This window comes from Cucumis sativus, chromosome 7 (genome assembly GCF_000004075.3).
Source record: "Cucumis sativus cultivar 9930 chromosome 7, Cucumber_9930_V3, whole genome shotgun sequence".
Classification (NCBI taxonomy): Eukaryota; Viridiplantae; Streptophyta; class Magnoliopsida; order Cucurbitales; family Cucurbitaceae; genus Cucumis; species Cucumis sativus.
Window position 1 is genome coordinate 21,422,645 of NC_026661.2, and position 22,872 is coordinate 21,445,516.

The window sequence follows — 22,872 nt, forward strand, 5'->3', positions numbered from 1 at the left end:
TAATTAGCAATCATGGCTAATGAATACAACTTAAATATTTACAAATAAAATATAACATAATTTTTTTTATCAACTTTTAACTCTCGTTTGAATTTTCTCCCCTATTTTTTTTTAAAGTAAAACTTACTTAATTAATTTCGTTTATAATGTTTTACCTTCTTAATTAGCTAAATTGAAGAGATCAACAAAATTTTAAAAAGTTATTATTCTTTTATTATATTTATAAATATTTTTTAAAATTATTATATTTAAAAACAATTATTTTAAAAGCTTGTTTTATTTTTGAATATTTAATAAAAAAAAAAAGATAGTAAACATAAAATCTAGACGTCAAAAGAGTATTTTATAAAATGAATTTTAAAAAACCAAAATAAAACATTGGTAGTATAATTCAAAAGTGAATTTAGCTAAACACAAATATAGCAAGTACTTTATATATCAAATGATAAAAAATTATCAACATACGATATTGCAAAAATGGGTTGATAATTAGTTATAATTACGCATTTGGCCATTTTATAATTCTCTAAAAACATTATTATACCCTTAATTATTAATAAAGTTAGTAGGCCCTCTAATTTAACGATTTTTTATGGTCGAATTTTATTTGAGAAAACAAAGAGGAAAAACGAAAAAAACGAAAAACCGCCGTTCGCTTCGCGCGTCAGTTGATGTTAGAGAAATGGAAAACTGCCATTACAAAATCGAGATTCTAAAATCAGAGCGAAGGCGTGTGGTATGGAAGAAACTGGAATGGGTATCAATGGCGGAATGGAAGAGGAGAATGATGAGAAGAAGAACCGTTGCTTTTCCATCTGGGAATTAGATGCAATCTCTAAGTTAACGTTGCAATCCATGTGCGGCTCAAACACGACTTCGTCAGCTTCGACAGTGACAAAAGCATACGCGTGTACCTATGGAGGAACCTTCCTTTTCATCCGTCTTAATAAATTTCGACGCGGAAGTTCGAGCTCTGCTATTTCCAACCATTTTTGTCCTCTCTCTTCACCGGCTACACCACCAACTCTTCATACGTTTCTTCTTCAGTCTTGCTCATGGCACCTACTTCCGATGATGCTCTTCCGATTTCCATTCACAACATCAACCCGAAGGTTTAGCTCGCATATTCATTTCGTTCTGTTATTTATTTTCTTTTTGCTTCTAAATCGTTGTCGTTATTGTCGATCATCACGATCTGTTTTGTTCTGTACTTGCGCTTGCTGTACTGGAGTCTGGACCACGTTCGGGATTTTTGTCCTTTTTCCTTCTTTTTGGTGAATCGATAAGTTTTTGTGGTGTTTTTTTTTTTTTAATGAGAGTGAATCCGTTTTCTTATGGGTTTTTACACGTACTCAAGTGGCTGTAGGATTTGATGGAAAATGACAACTCCTGGATGTTTTGAGATTTGATTCGTTCATTTTCTGGTTTATAACCCGTTTTGAACTATGTTTCATTGTTGCTTTCACGATTGTTTGTTCCACTCTGTTGTTTTTCCACAGTGCCAAACACCTAATGTCTGTCTTGTTTTATAGGTTCTGAAATGTGAGTATGCTGTCCGTGGTGAGATTGTCGCCCTTGCTCAGGTAACTTTGCATGCTAATTAGAAGAGTTGAAATTAGTAATGAACAATCTACAAGGTTAAGCAGAAAATCTTAGCAAAATCCCGGCATTGGTTTGAAGGATTTAAAGTACTATTTCATCAACAATAAAATTGAGATCTGATACCTCGTTTGGGATTGTTTAATTATCTCCAAATATGACATGTATTACTGAATTTGTGATTGTACCATCCATCTGATTACTATGTTTTATCCTTTTAACAGACACTACAAGAAGAGCTACTGACTAATCCAGGCTCACGTCCTTTTGAAGAGGTTTGATTACTTTTCTCCATTTATTTGGTATTAGCATCGTCCCACATTCATCTGTGTCCTCAGGCTCCCCATTTAAGCCTAGCATGGGACATAACTTTCAACGTTTGGGTTAAGCAAATACTTGTAGCCAAAACACGTTCTTTCTGAATGGTAGTGCAAGGCTTATCTGATGATACGTGATTAACGACACAAATTTTGTTGGTGCTATAAGGTTTTTGAATGACCCAGTTACCATAAGTCTATCACTTTATGATGCAGATACTATACTGCAATATAGGAAATCCTCAGTCACTTGGTCAGCAGCCGATAACATTTTTCCGCGAGGTTTGCCAGTTTACTGTCTATTTGCTGCACTGTTCATTTTACCTTGCGAAAATAAATTCCTGATTACCTTTGTTTGATTAGGTTCTTGCGTTGTGTGACTATCCATCTATTCTGGAAAGAAAGGAAGTAGAGGGTTTGTTCAGGTATTGCAATTTTAATTAACTCGTTCCTGATGAGGAAAGCCACTAAGTTACTCCACAACATGTTTTTCTTAAGAAACTCGTGCCTGACTTTTTTTGAGCGATTTTTTTTTTTGAGCGGGAGTGCCTGACTTTGAAACTGGTAAATCATGAAAATAATTTTATGTATGTATAAAATTACAGTGACGTTGCTTTTAAGACATGCTATATGAGCTTCAGGGATGTAATTATTTGAAGTTTTTTTCCATCAGACTACAACATATAGTATCAACTTTATGTCAAATATTATTTTGCTCAAATTAGACATGTTCGTTTGCTCTTAGTACTCAAATTCTTAGTAATAATGTTTGTGTTAATTCCTTCATGGACGTCTTTTTTTAACTTGTTGCAGTGAAGATGCTATTAAGCGAGCTTCACAAATTCTAAAACAAATTCCTGGGAAAGCTACTGGTGCTTACAGCCACAGTCAGGTTGTTATCAAACAAAAACAAAGTTCTAACTTTCATAGAATTCAGGTCATCTTACATTTGCTCTATTTGTCTCATCAGGGAATTAAGGGGCTACGTGATGCGATTGCTGAAGGAATTAATGCCCGTGATGGTTTTCCTGCAAATCCTAATCATATATTTTTAACAGATGGTGCAAGCCCAGCAGTAAGTTCTAAGATAGGAGACTGAGTCTTTATATCTAGTAGTGTTGACAGAAGATATTAACCTCAGAGTAATATGATGTCAAAGAAGCTCTTCTATCTGTTTTTTATCAGGTCCATATGATGATGCAATTGTTGATAAGTTCAGAGAAAGATGGAATACTCTGCCCCATTCCTCAATACCCTCTGTACTCTGCTTCTATAGCTCTTCATGGCGGTACTCTTGTACGTTTTATATTATTTCAAAAATCTTTTTTGTTTGATTTGATTCCTTTGATTTAACTTATAAAGACTTTGGTTTGTTCTGAATTGGGTTTATAACTTTTTGTGTGCTGCCAAGCTTTTTGTTGTGTAAATATCAAGCAGTTGAATTTTATTGGTGGTTTGCAGGTTCCTTACTATCTTGATGAAGCATCGGGGTGGGGATTGGAAACTTCTGAGCTGACGAAGCAATTGGAGTCTGCCAAGTTTAAGGGTATTTCAGTTAGGGCATTGGTGGTTATAAATCCCGGCAATCCTACTGGGCAGGTTTGTAATTGGATGGGTTTTGAATGTAAATCTTGGGATGAAATTACTTCAGACAGTTTGCTATAGCTGTTACTCTCATCTCACTCAATGGGTTTTTTTTTTCTTTTACATATTTTCGTACTTCCTTAGATATCTCTAATTTATCGTAGCATCTGTATGATTCTTCAGGTTCTCACTAAGGAAAACCAAGAGCAAATAGTCCAGTTCTGCAAGCAAGAGGGCCTTGTTCTTTTGGCAGATGAGGTACATCTAGAACACTAAAGGAAGCCTGCAATATGAATTTTACTGGATGCTTTAATTATACTCGAGTTCTTAACATTTTATACTTAGGTTGACTAATGTTACGGTAGCCATCACTGTGGGTTCATGTAAGACCTGATGAATGGTGCAGGTATATCAGGAAAATATCTACGTTCCAGACAAGAAGTTCCACTCTTTTAAGAAGATTGCACGCACCATGGGTTATGGTGAAAAGGACATCTCCTTAGTATCATTCCAATCTGTCTCAAAAGGTTTGTTGCCTTTGTCCATATCTATTTTAGGCGTGGTGTGGAGAATTCTATACAGTCAACTGGTCTGATTTTGTGCGCTATTTTTTTTTTTCTGGCATTAGGATACTATGGTGAGTGTGGAAAACGGGGAGGTTACATGGAGATTACTGGGTTTAGTGCTGATGTGAGGGAACAGATATACAAAGTGGCATCTGTTAATCTTTGTTCTAATATTACCGGCCAGATTCTTGCTAGCCTTGTAATGAATCCACCAAAGGTATTTTCTGATATCTGAGCACAACTAAATAATAAATTTATCTGGATTGTTATATGGCAAAAATGTCTGCTAGACAGGGCTTTAAGTGCAGTGCTTAGCTTTTTATCAATTTCTTTTTCCTTGTTTGCTGAAGACCGTTGATGATTTGTGCAGGATGGGGATCTCATCTATAAATCGTATTGTGCAGAGAGAGATGGAATCCTCTCATCTTTGGCAAGGCGTGCAAAGGTCTGTGGAATGAGAATATTCTCTTTTCGTTTTATTTTGTGTTTTGAATAAATCTGCTCGGTGGAGAAGAAAAAGAAAGAAGAGTATTACGTAGACCTTTCAAAAATTTTGTTTCCTCGTTTCTTTAAACTTGGGGGGTTGGGTATGGGAAACCTAAGACTGCATAATGAAGTGTTGGCAAACTGATTTTGGTGATTCTGCGTAGAGCTTAATGATCTGTGACACAGGATTATTGTGAGTACGTATAGTTCGCACACTTGGGTGTGGGGTAAAGACTGGCTGTCGGGGGTTATGGTAAAAATCTCTGGATTGGAATTTCTTTAAATTACCATTCTTTTCCCCGCTCTAGAAATGTTTTGTTGGGGAAGTTCAAAGACTTCTTTTGGGAGGATGGGTGGCTTTTGGTCTTCTCTCTCAAGATCCGCTTTCTATGCTTTTTTATGCTTCCACGCGTCACTTTTTTACAGGCAAACCTCAGATGTGTTGCCTTTGCTTTCTGTCATTCATAACTCTCAGGTTAGTCATGAGGGAAGAGATATTAGAGTCGAGACTCGTAGTCCATCAAGGGCCTTCCGTGTAGTTCTCTCTTCTGCCTCCCGTGCCACCACTTTCTCCTATATTTGGAAGAGTAAAATTCCCAAGAAGATGAAATTCTGTGTGGCTGGTTTTACCTGGTAAAATTAATACGTGGGCCATATTCAGAGATGGTCTCTTTTAGTGCTGGCTTGGCCTACAGTTAAGGATATTGACCACTTGTTGTGGAGGTGCCGGTTTGCCCATGCTTTGTGAAGTAATTGCATTGAGTTTGTTTGGGTTATGCTTGACTTGAGACAGGGTTTGCGGCGTTATGATTAAGGATTTGATTCTTTTATCCTCTTTCTTAGTTAGTGGTGAACTTCTTTTTATATGCCCTTGTATTCTCTTTCATTCTTCCCAGCAAAAGCTTGATTTCTTAGAATAAATAAATAAAATTGATTGTACTGCAGATGTTAGAAGCTGCACTCAACAGTTTAGAAAATGTAACGTGCAATAAAGCAGAAGGCGCAATGTACCTATTCCCATGTATTAAGCTGCCTGTAAAGGCAATCAAAGCAGCAGAAGCAGCAAACACGGTCCCTGATACATTCTATTGCCGCCAACTTCTCAATGCCACTGGAATAGTTGTCGTCCCTGGTTCCGGCTTTGGTCAGGTTCGTGTCATTGGCCTAAGCTCTCAATCTAAAATTCCACTTCGTCATCTGCTGTTCTTTTGACTTATCAACCATTATGTTGCAATGCCTTAACATTTAAGTTATTTATGTATTTGTCATATTTGCGTTATTTACATTTTTCACTCTAGAGTTAGAACTATGCTATATAAACTCTCTTTCAATAATTATTTCTAATAAAATTATTCTCTCTTTACTGGTAGACATAACTAACATACTGATAGTGAACAATGTAAATTTATGAGTTGATTCTTTAATGTTTACACTTTTCTATCTTTATTTTTCATTCTGTAACACATTTGTACTACACAACTAAATGTTCCATTATGCACGTCTTCTTGACGCAGGTCCCAGGTACATGGCACTTCAGGTGTACAATACTACCCCAAGAGGACAAGATCCCAGCTGTCATCTCTCGCCTGACCGACTTCCATAAAGCATTCATGAACGAATATCGCGACTGAGTTTCAAGACTTTCTGAAGCTCTAGGAACTCCTCCTGCGTATCAAAGGTGCAATCAATTTTCCTTACTTGGCAACTAAGATATGTGTGTTATGTTTTTTTGGGTTAATGAATAATGTGAGGTTAGTTACCTAAACAGACAGTCTTTTTGTGCCCCAAATTTTGATTGTTCAGCTAATCATCTTATCTTTAAAAGAAAATAAAAACAACAAAGCTGTTACAACCTACAGGCTAATTGTAAGGAAAGCGCACAATGGGAATCTCTACATTGAGATGATCCCTCGAAATCAGACTTTGCAATTACTCATTTCGGTTTGGGATCTGTGAGTCATAACCTTTTTAGCATCTCTTGAATAGGCAAGAAAACTTAGACCTTGTTTGGTTAACATAGTTCATCTCATTTTCTTACCATGATTAAACATCTTCATTAAGTACCAGACTTGAATTTTTGAACAAGTTTTGAAAACTATTACATTGGTAAAAAGTAAATAAAAAGACTAAAATTCAGAGTTGGAAGGAAGTATTTATAGACAACTTTCAAAAGCAGTCGGAACTTGAAAGGAGATTGCTCGACAGTCAACACAAGAGCGAGTTATATAGATAGAAATAGCAGTAGCTAAATTGAAGTAACTGAGCCATCTTGTGACATTGAACAAAACTTGGCCCAATCTAAAGTTGATGGATGAAAAAAGAAATTGGGAGTCATATTGACTCCTTAATTTCTAAAATATATACCATTTTCTTCAATCTGAATTATGAATTGTGAATTGTTTGTTTTTGGGGAGACAGAATATTAGAATATTCCATAGCATCATCAACCATATATGGCACTTGCTGCAAGCTTTACACTACATGTAGGGTTTACAATGTATGAAAGTTCAAATGATACCCTTACTTTTTTATAAAATTAATTTCTTCATTCACATCTTATGTTATGTTATTTTGTATTCATTATGATTTTGGGTTCCACTTGATATTAGATTTGAGAAGCATCTAGGCAAAGTCAAATCTAATATCAAATGGTGGTGTCATTTCAAAGAGGGATCAGGCAACTGTTGCAATCGACTTTGAGGTTGGAAAATAACGATAAGAGATTGACAAGAAAGTTTGTTGTTTTGCATAAAGGAGTTGTAAGAATGAAACTATTTTAATTAATAATTTAGCTATAGATCTTATATTACTATTATTATTTGAATTTACATTGATAAGTAATTGATAATTTTCTTTGAATTTAAAAATATTTTTAAAATTAATAAAATAAATTAAAATATTTATTAGTTATATCACAATTTTAAAAAATAGTAAAATAAATTAGAATATTTACTAGCTATATCAAAATAAATTAACATTGTCGTGTCACTTCTGTCCCTTGATAATTTTTGTTATATATGTATTGAGAATGGTAAGAAATGGTCAAATAGAAAAGCTATTTACTTATTAGGGTTTTTTATTTTTATAAAGTATAAATATTTTAGTTGAAATATTTTTCTCATTTAATTTTATGTGACATACAAAGCCATCATACTCAATCATGGCGTTGAAATTATCAAAAGAAATAAGGCTCATTCATATTTCATCAATTTCTCTCAAGCAATCCATTATCCCCCCAAAAAAAGAAAAACTAAAGTATCCAATGAGGCGTTTTAATTTAGAAAACAAATATTTTAAATTATATATATTTTTAAAAAAATTATAAATATATAAAATATCGTAATTTATTCGTGATTTGTAGTCTTATTTTGCTATATTTCAAAATAACCCTTTAATTTGAAAGTTTCGATACATTTTTTAAGTCTAACAAATTATAATAATTAAGTCTATAACATACATATTTTATTATTTACAAAAATGACAAAAAGATAAAATCCAATCTACACATATAAAAGCTTACATTTGATTACTTTCGCTATATTTACAAAATCACAAACCTAAAAGATATTTTTGTAAAATACCTAAATTAATTTGTCATTCAAAACAATTTCGCTACTTATTTTATAACGAACAATAAATCGAACCAATATAAAAATCTCTTGAAAAAATAGTTTTTTCTTCAAAATTCTTTTCGATATATTTTGAGAGCATTTTTAAATGCCCAAAATAAATAAAAGGAAGCTTACAAACTATAGTAAAATATATCAAAGGGTTTTGCCATCACAATAAATTTGCAATATTTTTTTTGTTTGTGGGTTTTATTAATACTGTTTTGGTGATGAAGATTGAATTGGATTATCCCATATGGTTTATTAAATATTATCATTTCAATCTCATTCATTAGGGCCTCTGACAGTTTAATGCAATACAAAATTTCGTTTTTCAGTAACGAATTTTCCATTCAAATAAACTAATCTAATATTTAATTATAAAGTGTCCAATTCCCAAACAAAACAAATAAATAAATAAAAACCAAATTACATCCACTCATCTTCCATAAGCCGTAGTAACCAACCACCAAAGACAGAGAGAATTGTATAATAATAAAAGGAATTTTAAAAAAAATATAAGAAAATGACAAATATTTTGTATAATAATTTCGAAAATGGAAAAAAACTTCTAATAAAAACAAAAAATATTCCGAATAATATATTGTAAATCTAAACTTAAGATTCTCTTATATGTACACGATAATTTGGTTATCCAATATCTCAACATTTTTTACTATCTTTTATATTTGACACAAACAACCAAATAATCGTTTGAAAAAAATAGTAAAAAATAAATCTTTTATATTTCATACATAATCTCTTGTAAAAAAGAAGATTTGTTACATAGTCTTAATAGTTTGAAAAGAAAATAAAAATTGCAAATAACAGAGAAGAAATGAAAAGAATACAAACCTAAAATATTTTAAGAAATAATAAGCTTCATCGGCTTTTTTATTTTTGTTATACGAACAGTAAATATTTATAATCTTAAAAATATACTTCAAAATTTGTTGTATATTTTCATTTTCTCAATTATAGTCTTATATTTTCAATAAAATATTAAAATTAGTCTTCACTCTTAGTTTAGGATTGATTTTTCAGATTATATATTAGCAAAATTTACAAAAAAATAAAAAATAAAAAATCATTATTATTATTTAACTAAATTTGGTAAAGATTAACTTTTGAGAGTTTAAATTTAAGATTCATTAAAAAGCATATCAACTAAAATTAGATAAACAAAATGTCTTATCGATTAAAATTGAATAAATTATAGATTGAAGATAAGCCCACATGGGCCCTCACATTACTATATGACATTAGATTTATATTTCATTTTATATTATAATGCTATATGATGAGACTTACATTACCACTCTTCAATAATTGGAGTATTTTTTTTTTTAATCTCCAATACTTTATGCTCACAAAAAAGTTGGATATAACACTACTTCATATTCATCTCAAAGAGAGAGAGAAAAAAAAGCATTAAGTATATGAAACTTAAAGTGGAAATAGAAGAAAACAAATTAGAAAGTTCATTGTTCCACCTTCTTGTTTTTGTAGTCTCAAACTGATGGCATTAACTTCTTCTTCTTCTTCTTCTTCTTCTTCTCTGAATTTCTCTCTTTTGAAAACTGGCCTTTCAGTTTCATTTAAGCCTATTACAAGAATTTGGATGGTTAAGCCTACAAGACTTCCTCTCAAGAATTCGTTTTCCCTGCGGATCAGATCTTCTATGAAGAACAAGGTCAACTTCTTCTCTTTTTTCCTGTTTTCTGTTTGATTTTCTTCATCATCTTTTCTCTCTCTTTCACATTCTTCTTTCCTATCTATATCTACTGGAGATTAACCGTCTATACTTGACAAAGTACTTTAAAGTTTGAACCTGAGTCTAGAGGGACTAAACGATAGTTTTACCATTGGACTAGCTACAGTATGAAGAACATGTTGAGGGGAGCTTGAGCTGTTCTAGGTTTATACTATATCTGTCAATGCGTGCATACATACACGATTCGAGCTAATATATTCACTATTAGCGAATCAACTTGTTATAGTTATTACAATGTTTATGCTTGTATGAATCATTAAATTCTAGAAATGTTAGAATTACTAAGTTTAACGATAAACTAACAGGTTTTCGAGGATCAGTCGGAAGGGGTGATCTGTTACGCAGACGAGAATGGGGAGATCATTTGCGAAGGATATGATGAGGGTCCTCGGTTTCATCAAAACGTTTCCGAAAAAGGAAACAATCAAAGGTAAATGAATCAACTATTCTAAAGCTGCCAATGTTCTGAAAAAAGAAAAAGTGAAAAAGGAAGCTGTAATACTGATATGTGTTATTGTTTTTTTGGTCACAACTAGAGAGGCAGAGATTATTGATCTACTACTAAAACAAACTTGGATTCAACTAGGGAAAGGTGTTGGGGGAGAGCTGAGCCATGCTGAAAAAGAAGTAGCTGTTAGAAAAGACTTGAATATTAATGGCTTCAACTCCTTCTGCTAATCTAAATATGGTTCATTCTTTTGGATCATATTCAAACATAAAGATGCTTCTACTTCCTATGTTCAGTGTAAAAAGACATTGTTTTAATTTGAGTAATTTTTAGTAGATCTACTTTCTTATGTATCTGAATCACTTCGCCCCAAAATTGGTATGGCTAAAAATGTGTAATTTGTTATACTATGTTATAAATCGATAAATAAACAAAAAAGGGACAAAAATTTAAGTAGTTTACTCATGGTGTGTTAGTTTCGCTTAACGGATAGAGGGAGAAAAGTTCATATTACAATTAACAAAGCAACATCTTGTAACAATAACTTAGCAGCAGAAAGAAAGAATCCAGACATTAAGATGAATGATTGAAGATTTAGTTTCATTGATGTTGGAACTGAAGTAACTTATCTTGTAAAGTACAACATATGGAGGTAATGTTTTTCTTTTTCTCTTTTTTTTGGAAGCAAAAGACGCTGATATGGGGAACAGAAGCTTTACATTGTGAATCTAACTACAGCACTACCTATTTTATACAAATATCTTAATCAAGAGGTTAACTAATATTGTACCTCCTTTCTTAATGGCTTTAGCAGCCTTCTTTCACACCTTCTAATGAATTCTCATCACCTCCTCTTGCTCTTCAACAATAATGGACCAAAAGAAAAAAGGGGGAAAAGAATCTACCTAAAAGAATCAATTTACTCAAGATAATAAACAAAATGTAAGAGGTTGTACTCTGAGATTCACTCACATCTATCTACAACGTATTACGACACAGACACGGCATCAGGTTTTCCATCCGGCATGTTCTCGTCGCCAAAATCAGACTGAGACTGGCTCGGAACGATAGACAGCGGAAACCATTGGTCTGGGACCATCAGGAAGTAGGTTGTCATTGCTTTCCTGAACCTCTTCTTGTATTCCTTGGGGGAGATCACGGTGGGAGATGAGTTCTTTGCCCCACCAAGAATGCCTGTAGCCTTTACCCAAGTCTCGAGGTGTTTGTCCCACGTGTATTGTCTCATGAAATCGATGATTCCGATAACCAGTTCGTGTTTCTCCTCATCCACCCCAACCAGCAACGAGTAGTCCATTACACCGATTGACTGCATCACCACAGGTTAAACAATCGGTGAGTGCATTGGAAAATCGTTGACAGAACATCAAGCAAATACACATACTAATAAACTTACGGCAAGAAATGAAGTATCATTCCAGACAGCTCTCTCCAACAATCGTTTTGCTTTGTTTCCGACGAAAATTGGAGATGTACACATTGTTTCAATCAAATTTTGGTCTAAAAGAACTTTGTTATTCCCAGTTGAGTCAGCATTATAGCGCGATCTTGAGGATCCTTTGAGATCATAAAGTCGAGTAACATTCCTTCTAAACAGAAGATTTTCCATAACCAGAACATCCATCTTTGATTCTTTACCTCCCTTCAGATGTTTTGCCGTAACCTTCCAACATGAAACCAACAAAAAACAGTAAATTTCAGAGAAGATAACCTCTCAGTTATCAAAAGTATAAACAGTGTACGCTAATTAAAAGGCTTCAACATCCGTACAAAATAATGCCTTCTTTTCTAGATTTTGTTCTTTCTTAAAGATTATTCGTACCTGTAGTCCATAAAGGAACATATTTTGTGTTCCAAAAGCAGAAAAAAGTTAAAAACTTACATTTCATCATCTCTTCCATTTAGCGGTCAAAATATGAATTAGCCATTTATAAGACTACTATCAATCAATCTGTTCTGAGTCCTGGAACGTTCTAAACGCTCTTAAAATTTCATAACCTGATGATCTAATGGATTAGAAGTACCTGATAGATTCCAAGAATCTTTGCTAGGCATGTAGGACTTCTCGTACCAATTGATTCAGACAAATACTTGAAATATTCAGGTGCAAATTTAATGAATGACTCCAGTTCTGTCTTGGTGACTTGCTTGATAATAAACCGATCATCCAATGTTTTGGCAAAGAAAACATTACTCTTACCACCTTGGGCTCCCCACTTCTTACAACGACTTAGAGACTTTACAAAATCAAGTTCTGAACAACAAATCCTCCTCAAAGCTTCAAATCGTTTTGCGTAGTAACAGGTAACAGAATATTTTACTCCACCATGTGGACCATATTCTTCAAAAAAAATTCTGGGATTAAGGGACTTTGGGTATGAGAGTGGATCCAAACTAATAGAGGTACGAGGTCCAGAGATGGATGAAATAGTGTCATCTGAAGGTCCCAAACTTTTAGAAGTATCAAAGGAGAAATCATCAGAGGACTGGAAAAATGAGTCTGTGTAAGATAAGGAAGGCAACGAATCACCACCATCTCTCACTTTTTCTGCCTCGTCAATCAACTGGGAATGATATTCTGGTGACATTAGAGCATAAGCTATGATACTGGAGGGTTCATCATCATAGACCGGAACAACAGTTTCACTTACACCAAGAGGCAAGAACAGTCTAGCTCCACCTTGAAACTCAAGCTCCCAGAATGAAGACAGAAAGACAGGATTGTGTTTAGCTAGTGCTTCAAGTTTCTGACCACTAGCTAGAAAATTTTCATTAAATAAATAATAAAAGTTTGATGAAGCCGTATCTAAGTAGCCTTCAAAGTCTTCTGTATCATCAAGTGCCTTTGAAGGAAGCGACTGAGAAATGGCATGGGTAACCCTGTCCACATTCTGATCTTCAGAATGATCGTTCGATATAGTAATATCAATGCCTGATGAATCTTCCAAAGTTGAATTGGACAAAATAAGGGAATTGTTTTTTGTAATTCCAACTACTGAACCATTGTCACCTGTCCATGCAGCCTCGAGTGTATCTGATAAACTTACCATCCTAGAAAACTCCCCATCAGCCTGAGCTGCCTGAAGATATGTCTTTGGTTCTAGGGTTTCAGATGGATCACTAATGTTTGTGCTGCATAAATGTTCTTCTCCTTTATCAGCATCTGAATCTCCAACTTCTTCGACTTGAATGTCAGGTTGAGCCAAGTTGGTTACAAATTCCTTTCCATTACTTGGCCCTTCATTACACTGTTGATAGGCAAGGTGAGAGTCAGAGGATTTAAGGTCTTCAACTAATTTGCTGTTGGTGCTAATTTCAGAGAGCTTCTCACTATCAACCACAAGTCTCTCTTCAGACTCTGCAACAAAGCTGCCAGCAGAGTTCCCGTTCTCTAAATTGGCTGCTTGGATCAATTGCTGGTCCCATACATAAGCTTGAATGAGTAATTTCCTACGTAGATAGTTGATCTCAAGAATGTCCACAGCACCCTGGCCCTGTCTTCCTTCCCCATTCATAGTTTTATGGAGTGATTCCTTGACCACAAGCATCAGAACCAACCAAATTAGCAAGAAATTAGATCATGTCGGCATGAACTTCAAATGTAACAAGTTCTTCATATTTTTAAATATAAAAAACAAGTGCGGTTTTTGAGACACAATAATAGTTCTTAATTATTTCAAGAAAAATAAAAATAAAAAGTTCTTCAAGAATAGTTCAGTATCACTGAGAAGAATGCATGTGTACAATGAATTTCAAAAGGGAAAAAATCAACGGTGAGATATTTACTTCTCAGGTTTGTTTTAATTTCTTGTTTTTTTTTTCAAAAAAATGTAATCAGGGCATACATCAAAAGGTATATGCACCACACAGTAAAATGGCAGGTGTTCAACAACTTTGATCCATCCTAATTCCTAAAAGATACAAGCAGATAACACAAATGAGCCATCGAAATGTTTAAAAAGGCAATATGCACTGTACAAAAAAGAAGTGTAAGACGAGTTCAACCAATGATTCATCAACTTAAGGGATTCAACTGAAAATTAAAGTCCAACAAAATTGCATTTCCATACAACTTTAGGAAGGATGGTTAGATGTCAAAAACCATTATAACTTTAACATTCACCATTCTTGGAGGCTTACCTCAAATTTGGCCTTCTCTTTTTGTAAGATTGCCTCCAACCCAGCGATCTGTCGTCTTAGTTCCATTTTTCTCGTGCTATTGATGGTCCTTGCACCAGATATTTTTTCTGCAATTTGTCGAAGAGTATTCAACACTTCGGAAAACAAAAGCTCAGCTTGGTTCACCACCTGCTACAATCAGATAATTAAAATCATCCACGTGCAGTGAAAATTATCTCATAAACATCTCAAATCTAGAAGTTATTGGACCTCATCTTTTTCTTTTTGTATCCACTCCTGATCCTCATAGTTGAAATCCAGTTTTGATGGTGGAAGGTATACAGAATGCACATCAGTTGAAGTATAGCGGAAACAAGCAATCATTCTCCCATATCTGTACAAGTAAAGCAATGAAAGAACAATGTTCAACTTTGGCTACTCTGATATCCCATAGGTTGAGAAAGAAGATGCACAAGTGAAACGAGAGATGGTATGCTTTCCACTTTGGCTAGTTTGATATCCTCCACATGTTGAGAAAAAATAAAAGAAAAAGAACTTTTCACATGGAACCCAAAAGCTTAACGATGGGTACTGATAAGTTTAATATTATACCAACACTCTAATAGTGTCCCTCACTTGTGAACTTGAAGATTTGTTGAAGGTCCAACAAGTGGAATTCAATATTAATATTAATTGGATTGGGGCGGAAATGACTTTACAGGGGTTCAAACTCAGGATCTGTTTTGATATCAATAAACCCAAAACTTAAGTTGATGGATTTGAGCAAATTTAATATTATATGTAAAACTCTAAAAACTACATCACTTTCAGTGATCTGTGGACCCTATATAATAATGTTCTGAATCAAGTACAAAAAAATAAGCAGACAACTAGTAATAAGAGGAATAAAGGAATCAGCAATCAAATTGCATGGTAAAAAGTTAATTTGCATAACAAACCGAGAATCAATATGTAAATTTACATTTATTTCAAAGAAATGAACTACATAAGACTATTTAAAAAAATTAATTACAGAAATAAGAAATTGACTGCAATTAAATCGACGATGATCAGTGTTATTTCAGAAAGTACTATACTTTGATAAGGTCCATGAAGACTATGGTTCTCTCTTTTCATGGAGTAGTGCATGAAATTGAAAGGCATATAACTACAATTATAGATTGCCAGTTGTCTATTATAATTTTTTAGAAATTCAAATATTTTTATAAGCCAAATAATTACCCATAAAAACGAAGGCAGTCTCTATGTAAGGAGTGGCCACAGCTTGCCACTCTGCTAGCAGCAATGTGGTTTGAAAAACTGAGCTCTAAGAACTTCCCAAATGAGAGTCCCCATGCAGCATCTGACATCACTACTCTTCGAGTAGCTGGAGGAAAACCATTGTTTCGTGGGCATCGTAGGCATCTATGCCACATCCAAATCTTCCCTTCTCTTTCACCTGGCAAGAGAAGTTCTGGTAACTTTCTAACAGATATTGTGAGGGTGCCCTGTCTATGAGTATAACAATGAACATGTGCTTCTGCTGGCATATCGCAAGAATCGCACCGGTAAGCCTGAAATGATACAAGGACTCAAAATTTTCATCAAGTATATCCACGTTTGCAATAGAGAGAAATCTGGTGTACATTAAAATAAGACAGCTCACCTGATTAAATAATTTGTCCCTTAAGAATCGGCCTAAAGGTTTATCAAAAGTCCCATAGTATTTGATTCTAAAGAGATGTGACCTCTCACAGACACTTCCTTTCAATATGCATCTTGATGATGAAGAGACCAAAATACTTTGATGCGCAGAAGATGCTGTAGGGAAATCATCTTTCCCTGTTCCCAGCTCCTCTTTGAAAGTTCCAAGCTCTTGTTGATTTTGAATATTCTGTTGCACGTTTAATGGCTCTGAGCCAGTTGGCTGGCTAGATACCACTGAGTTATGAAAGTCTTCAGAATCAATAGAAAACTTGTCATTCCCCAACAACTTAACAGATCCTGGTTCTTGTTTCTGATAACCATTAGCAGAAGATTCTTCCATTTCACCCCGGGTACCCAATGCATTTCTCTCCTTAATTGTACTATATGAAGAGGGCTCATCATCATAAGACTCTGAACCAATAGTCCAGGGGACGGGATGAGAAGAGAAAATTGCAGTTGAATTTGCTGCGGATGAACTAGGTTGGGAGAGTTGAGAACTAGGACCATTTTCTACAAAAGGTATAGTGCTGTTGCTTGATAAGATTAGATCTGAGGAAGGTAAGCTTTTGGATCTTTGTGGCTCCTCGATAGGTAAGCTAGGTGGCTGCCCCTGATAACCAGGAAGACTGAAATCAGGGACCATTGATATGGATCTCTCGACAACAGACGATTTCACAGGAATTGCAACAGTAATTGGGGAGTTCAAGGGAAGCTCTGGTAGAGAGGCTCTTTCATCAGCAAGAAAAGATGTTTCCAAGGCCAAATGATAAGCAGCAAAAACTCCATACTGAATGACTCGCTTTGCTTTCTTCAGCTCATCCATGTCAGCACCTCTAAGTAAAATCTAAAGGAAATAGATATGCAAAAGTTACAACTACTTAAACCAATGGTTTGTAATCACACATCTATTTTGTATGGCACAACAACCAAATATCAAATTATAAGTAGCACGTCCACTAGACCACTGAAAAAATGAATCAATTATAGATTTGAATAATGCCAAGTCATCACTTCCTCAATCCAACCTACCCCCCCCCAAAAAAAGTGTGCAAGGAAAGTAATTCTGAAACCCTCATTCCATTTTTCCAGCAGAGAATCCCAAGGATAGAAATCAACAGGTGAGCAATATTCATGCAGAAACAAAGTTCTGCCATGCCCAAGCTCGTTTCCACCCTATTAATTCTAGAAATTCTTGGTACGTTACTTTTCAAGCCCACAAAGACGCACATGATTTTATGTATTATTCTCAATAAAACACATACACACAAATTTGGCAGTAGATATATCGAGAACTTACAGTACAACCCAATGGCTTTGGGCAACCTTCAAAAAACATCAATGTCTTCACTGATCTTTTCCCCATTGATCCAGAGGAGGTAAGATCTTCCGTGAACCTTTCTACATGAAATAACTCGCAATATCCCAACTTTGGTGATGACAGTTGATCGATTGAAGGAACTATCTGTGCACCCGTGCAGCGGGCTATACGCTCCAAAAGAGGTCTCTTAATATTGAGAACAAGCGATATATCTTTTGCAAGTAGGTACTCTTGTGCAAATCTTGACACTGATTTTTCAACTAAAAGAACATCAGGGCGCTGTGCATCTATTTTTGCAACTGCCATCTTCAAATGGTCAATCTCCTATAAAGGTTTAGATCCAATTAGCATAAGATACGGGAGAAAAGGAAAAAATAAATAAATGAATGCATGAGGTTACAGATTATATACAATAGCTGGCAATATATCATTAATAACTATAGACTGAAACTAAAAAAGTTACCTGCTGCAACAGCGTATCAAAACTTGATAAGTGATTGGAAACCCTTTGGTATTCGAGTGCACCTCCAAGAATCAGCAAGCGAGTCTTCTCTATCTTTGAGATCATTCTCCGATGAGCCACATTTTTCTTACAAACTACCCCTTTTACCACCATACTAAAAGAAAAGTTATCGAACTCCTTGTCAGAAGGTTTAAGAACTAGAAGTATCAACTTATTTTCAGAACCAAAAGTACATGCAACTATGGAATAAAGAAAAATGGGCTATTGTTACCAGGTACGTTAACATTCAACATAGGTATGGATTGTATCAAACAAAATATATATAAAGATTCATCAGTCAACAAAAATGGCCAAGATGGAAAGAATTAAAACATAAAATAGGAGAATAGTTTTTCGTACGAAAACCCATACACACCGAGTTAGGTGTCATAAATGACATAACAAAGTCTAATGACAGATAAAAGCTATATATACACCAAAACAGTTACCTATTGCGGCGAAGTCCCGAAGCAATACATTTGACTTTCACATATCCACCTGGGTCCATCTCACCGCATCTACTCATATCTGGCTTTAATAGTGTGGCAGCCTCCCAAGACAGGGAAGTAATTATCTCCAGCCAACTCTCCTTATCACTGATCTCACCCAAAGGAAGGTTCTCAACCTGCAACAATTGAGCAACTAAAGCCCTAAAATGTCCATCAACAACATTCTTCATGACATTCTTGTGCTCCTCACTAGACCTATCCTTACTACGATATTCCCCACTCCCAAAACTGCTAGAGGCTCGGAAATACCCCCATTCACCAGCATCATGTCCCTCATCATCATCATCATAGAAAGTTTCCCTCTCATCTTCTTCATCTTCAGGTTCAGGTGGGATCCAAAGAAGCCCATTACTCTCAAAATCAACAGGTTCAGACTGGACATCATCTGTAAATTCTAAAGAGGAATGCCCTGGATCTTCTCCATAAATAAAATTTGTTTCTTCTTTTTGGTCGAGATCTGAAATTCCTTCAAGACCTTGTGAATAAAAACTTTCCTGCAACGGAGAGCTACTTAAACTTCTGACATCGTTGTTTTCCCCATCAAGCTGCTCGTTATGTGGTCCATGCTCAATTCCAATCTCTTCAGGTTCAGGTTGACCAAAGTAACTTATGGCTTGAGGTGAATGGCTTGCTTCAGTATCAGACTTGTATACACCATCATAATCATCCTTGCCAGCACTCCTGATAACAAAGAAACCACCGAGGCACATGAGTAAAATAGCCACAAAAGATGTTTCACTCTGTGCCTTCCTACCAGGAGCATCAACTATTAAAATGACTCACAAGTAAAATGATATTGAAATTTCAAAATGGAATCCCGAACATTTAACTACTCTTTAGAACCTATACGACTTGGAAATGTGTGGTTCTCATTTTTTTCAAATCTATGGCCAGTTGATCAACTTCAAGGGTCTTCTATCATTAAGTTCAACTCTTGAGGTTAAATTAAAATATTGATTTGTAACAAAAAGCGGAAATCTTATAATAGAGGTGTCTAGAATGATCAAACTACTGACGGGGTTGAAGAGGCCAAGCAACAACCAAAAATTAAACGCTAACGTTAGAGGTAAGACCTGTTCATGGAATAATTTTGTGGTGTATCTCCTATGCTAGAAAGAATGTCAATGCTCCTTCCCAATGCCGATTCACCCTGCTGATCTCTGCCTGTTAAGATAACAGGTGAATGTTGTGGGCTGAGACCAGAATGCTCTAGAGCTTGTTGGTTGGCCTCAAAGGAATAAGGCACAGAAGCAAAAGTAATGCTGCTGTCAGCAGTGCCACTAGATCTAGGACTGGACAAACTAGCCGCTGATGGTGAACTGGAGATATCCTGGTTAAGCACCCTGATCTCATGATCTGAAGCAGCTATTCCCTGATTCCATTGCTTGAAGCAATAGTTACAAACACGAATTCTCTCCCTCTCTTCACGAGGGATCCTCGGGTCACCTGATGGAGCAAGTATTGAGTTTGCTGTACACTTAGCACAGAACACTCTTCCACAAAGTCGGCAATGGTGTCTACGGTTGATAAGGGTAAATTGTGAATCACAATCGTAGCATACCCGGCAACTCTGATCGGGCATCCAAAAAGCCCTCGATACATTAGCTGATTCAGATCGCCAAGGGATCCAAGACTTCCAATTACCAAGTATATCAGTCAATGTCTTGTCTGGAGAATCCATTGACCAACAAACCCACGATTCCGTTCATTATGATTCGCTCATTTGAAAGGAGACTCAACAAATTCAACCTGAAAACAAGAAAAGTCAATCACCCAATGAAGGACATAAACTTCTGAACCTCGATCAAACTGATTCAACCATAACGCAAAAGAAAGACAACCAAAAGAAAGAAACAGCGAAATGGGAACTTCGTTGTTGAAGAAATGAAACCCATCCCAGAATTCGCCCATTAAACCTACTCCCATACTTCACATCGACATTAATCTTCCAACAACAAAATACAAAGTAGTTTCGCCATTAAAGAACCATATCCCAATTTCAGACATAAATTAACTCGAAAGTAATGAAAGCGTGAACTAATTAAAATCGAATAACACCACCAGCAAAGCAAGATCAAGAATCTTCTCAGCTACCTTCAATAAGTTCAATCAAGCTCCTTCAAAACCGACCAAATTCAATCACTTCCAGCTCCGATTACTCCCAAAACCAGCTCCCCTCTGCAGAAAACAAAAAATTAAAAGAAAAAAAAAACACTACTTCCTATTCAACAAGATATATCCACCTCCCTCCAAGCTCAACATCAAACAGTTGATAAAAAAAAAGGTGTCAAATTCCGATTGGCTTCAACTTGAACTGAAATTGACCACCGCCAAAATCCTCCTGATAGGAAAGGAAAGGAAGAAGCCAACACAACTTCAAAGTTGGGGTTTGAGAAGAAAGAAACCGTGATTCACTACCAAGAAAAGTTCAGACAGTGAAAATAAAAAGAGGTTGGTGAAGAGAGTCAAGATGAAGAAGGCGTAAAGAGTGAGAGATTTCTCGCAGATTCCAAAAACCAATCAACAACACAAACATTCACCCATCATCGCCACCACAGAAATCAAAATTTTCCATTCATCTCATCCATCCACATCAATAAACTCTTCTGCAAATTCTTCAGCTAATTTAATCTAAGTTCTTAGCTACTTGATCATGCGGTTTTTCATAATTTTGATTTTTTCTTTTAAGCGAAAAAAATGGGAATCATATTATTATTATTACTATTATTATTGTTTTTGGTATTATATTTATTGCTGTCAATTGATTTCTCTTTTTCCCCAATATCATAATATGAATAGTTCCGTATAAGGAAATAGAATTGGATAACAGCTTTGAAACTATGTTTTCTTTATTTCCTTTTTCAAATGAGTTTTTCCAAAAGAATAAATTATATTTATAAATGGATCCAAACATAACCAACCAAAATATTTTTAAAAAATTTGAGAAAATCGTAAAAAAAGTAACAAATTTGACAAAATATTTACTAACCTATAGTAAAATTTTATATTCTATTAATATCAGTGATAAAAATCTTCGATTTCTATCTTTACTTGAATTCAAAGTTTTGTTATAGTTTTGAAATATTTTAATTTATTTTGTAATTATATATTGTAATAAGTTTTGTAAATATTTTTTTGTGTTTTTTTTATATTCATGGAATGGTTGTTTTGTTTCAAATATTTTGAAGTAATTTTGAATTAATACGCTTTTAAATTTTAATTTAAAATAGAAATTGTGGAGACTTCTGGGATTCAACATGGTGTCGTTTTGAAATTTTGGTATTGATGAGATAGTGGAGAAGATTTATTGTTATTTATCCTTTAATGTGTTTTTAGACCATGTCAAACTAAGTTTTCATTCTTATTTCATTCCATGAAGTTATATTTTCGTTCATATTTCAATAGTGCATGGTTGTGGCTATATTTGTCAAGGGCATTTAAGTTTTGTTATTGATATTTCAGGTGTGTTGAAATGAATTTACAACCTATTGGTTGAGTGCTTAGTCTAATTCACAAACAATTATTGAAAGTCTGTGAACGACTTCGTATAAGTTATATTGTTGTGGGGGTTGTTATGATAGAAATTAAGGATCTCGTCCATCAAATCAATTGTGTGTTTTACATTTCAAAGTCTTCAAACGGTGTGGCTTGTTACACTGTGAAGAGGGCTTCAACCAATATTAACAGCAGTAGGTGGAGAGGTTGTTCTAGCCTTACTCAAACAATTTTGAAAGTGATAGTTTTTCGTTTATGTTTGTTTGTTAAAAGAAACGTTTTAACTTTTTAGATGGAGGATTTATCAAAATAAAAGATAAATAATATACAATTAATATGAAAATTTGTAATATTTTATAAATATTTTAATTAATTGTTTTATATTTAAAAATGTTATTCTAAAAACGTGGTTTATGTTTTCTTCTTCTTTTAGTAATGCATAATTTATCAATAGTTTATTGAATGCTTATAATTCTTCACACTAACATAGAGGATACAAAATTATATTTATCAATTACTAATAATATTATTTTGAAGATCAATTGTGTAAAAACATTTATTTATTTAACATTTTAATAAATATTTATTTGTTTGTGTGTTTGAGTTGTCTTTTTCCTCTAATTATAATTTCAATTGCAACTAGTTGTTCATTACTTTGCGTTGAACGCAAATCGTTGATTTTAGTCACGTTCAAAACAAATTAAGTTGTCAACCAATACAAAAATGAAGAAATGTAAAGAAAAACTTTGACTCGAGTCTCTCGACTCTAAACATGATCCTTTGTTTTAGTATATTGGGTTCGATACCACATACGGTGTACAA

The 22,872-nt window shown here is 34.5% G+C and overlaps 3 protein-coding genes across 7 annotated transcripts; 2 read left to right on the forward strand and 1 right to left on the reverse strand.

Moving 5' to 3' along the window:
- The first annotated feature begins 574 nt into the window (after nucleotides 1–574).
- Nucleotides 575–7,370, forward strand: LOC101212146 (alanine aminotransferase 1, mitochondrial). Of its 2 annotated transcripts, XM_011661298.2 has the most exons (16): nucleotides 575–1,112; nucleotides 1,533–1,583; nucleotides 1,824–1,874; nucleotides 2,133–2,198; nucleotides 2,280–2,341; nucleotides 2,730–2,808; nucleotides 2,887–2,991; nucleotides 3,102–3,212; nucleotides 3,378–3,515; nucleotides 3,684–3,758; nucleotides 3,907–4,027; nucleotides 4,129–4,283; nucleotides 4,437–4,511; nucleotides 5,498–5,701; nucleotides 6,067–6,230; nucleotides 7,162–7,370. In XM_011661298.2, exons 1-15 carry the CDS (start codon nucleotides 1,056–1,058, stop codon nucleotides 6,181–6,183), a joined length of 1,467 nt encoding a protein of 488 aa, XP_011659600.1. In that variant the 5' UTR covers nucleotides 575–1,055; the 3' UTR covers nucleotides 6,184–6,230; nucleotides 7,162–7,370. The 2 variants fall into 2 exon arrangements, with proteins under 2 accessions (XP_011659600.1, XP_004141733.1); XM_004141685.3 differs by lacking the exon at nucleotides 7,162–7,370 and having other exon boundaries at nucleotides 6,067–6,488.
- Nucleotides 7,371–9,502: 2,132 nt separating this feature from the next.
- On the forward strand, nucleotides 9,503–10,741 carry LOC101211901. Of its 2 annotated transcripts, none has more exons than XM_004141684.3 (3): nucleotides 9,503–9,853; nucleotides 10,240–10,364; nucleotides 10,471–10,741. In XM_004141684.3, the coding sequence occupies exons 1-3, from the start codon at nucleotides 9,680–9,682 to the stop codon at nucleotides 10,610–10,612; spliced, it is 441 nt and encodes a 146-aa protein (XP_004141732.2). In that variant the 5' UTR covers nucleotides 9,503–9,679; the 3' UTR covers nucleotides 10,613–10,741. The 2 variants fall into 2 exon arrangements, with proteins under 2 accessions (XP_004141732.2, XP_031744837.1); XM_031888977.1 differs by having other exon boundaries at nucleotides 10,521–10,741.
- A 220-nt stretch (nucleotides 10,742–10,961) lies between these two features.
- LOC101211666 (1-phosphatidylinositol-3-phosphate 5-kinase FAB1B) lies at nucleotides 10,962–21,231 on the reverse strand. Of its 3 annotated transcripts, XM_031888976.1 has the most exons (13): nucleotides 20,799–21,231; nucleotides 20,650–20,733; nucleotides 19,629–20,304; nucleotides 18,496–19,236; nucleotides 18,008–18,161; nucleotides 17,524–17,868; nucleotides 16,186–17,070; nucleotides 15,762–16,093; nucleotides 14,790–14,913; nucleotides 14,541–14,711; nucleotides 12,425–13,933; nucleotides 11,797–12,063; nucleotides 10,962–11,709 (listed from the first exon to the last, which is right to left on the reverse strand). In XM_031888976.1, the coding sequence occupies exons 3-13, from the start codon at nucleotides 20,234–20,236 to the stop codon at nucleotides 11,371–11,373; spliced, it is 5,475 nt and encodes a 1,824-aa protein (XP_031744836.1). In that variant the 5' UTR covers nucleotides 20,237–20,304; nucleotides 20,650–20,733; nucleotides 20,799–21,231; the 3' UTR covers nucleotides 10,962–11,370. The 3 variants fall into 3 exon arrangements, with proteins under 3 accessions (XP_031744836.1, XP_031744835.1, XP_011659601.1); XM_031888975.1 differs by having other exon boundaries at nucleotides 20,650–21,231; XM_011661299.2 differs by having other exon boundaries at nucleotides 14,541–14,708; nucleotides 20,650–21,230.
- Nucleotides 21,232–22,872: the final 1,641 nt, after the last annotated feature.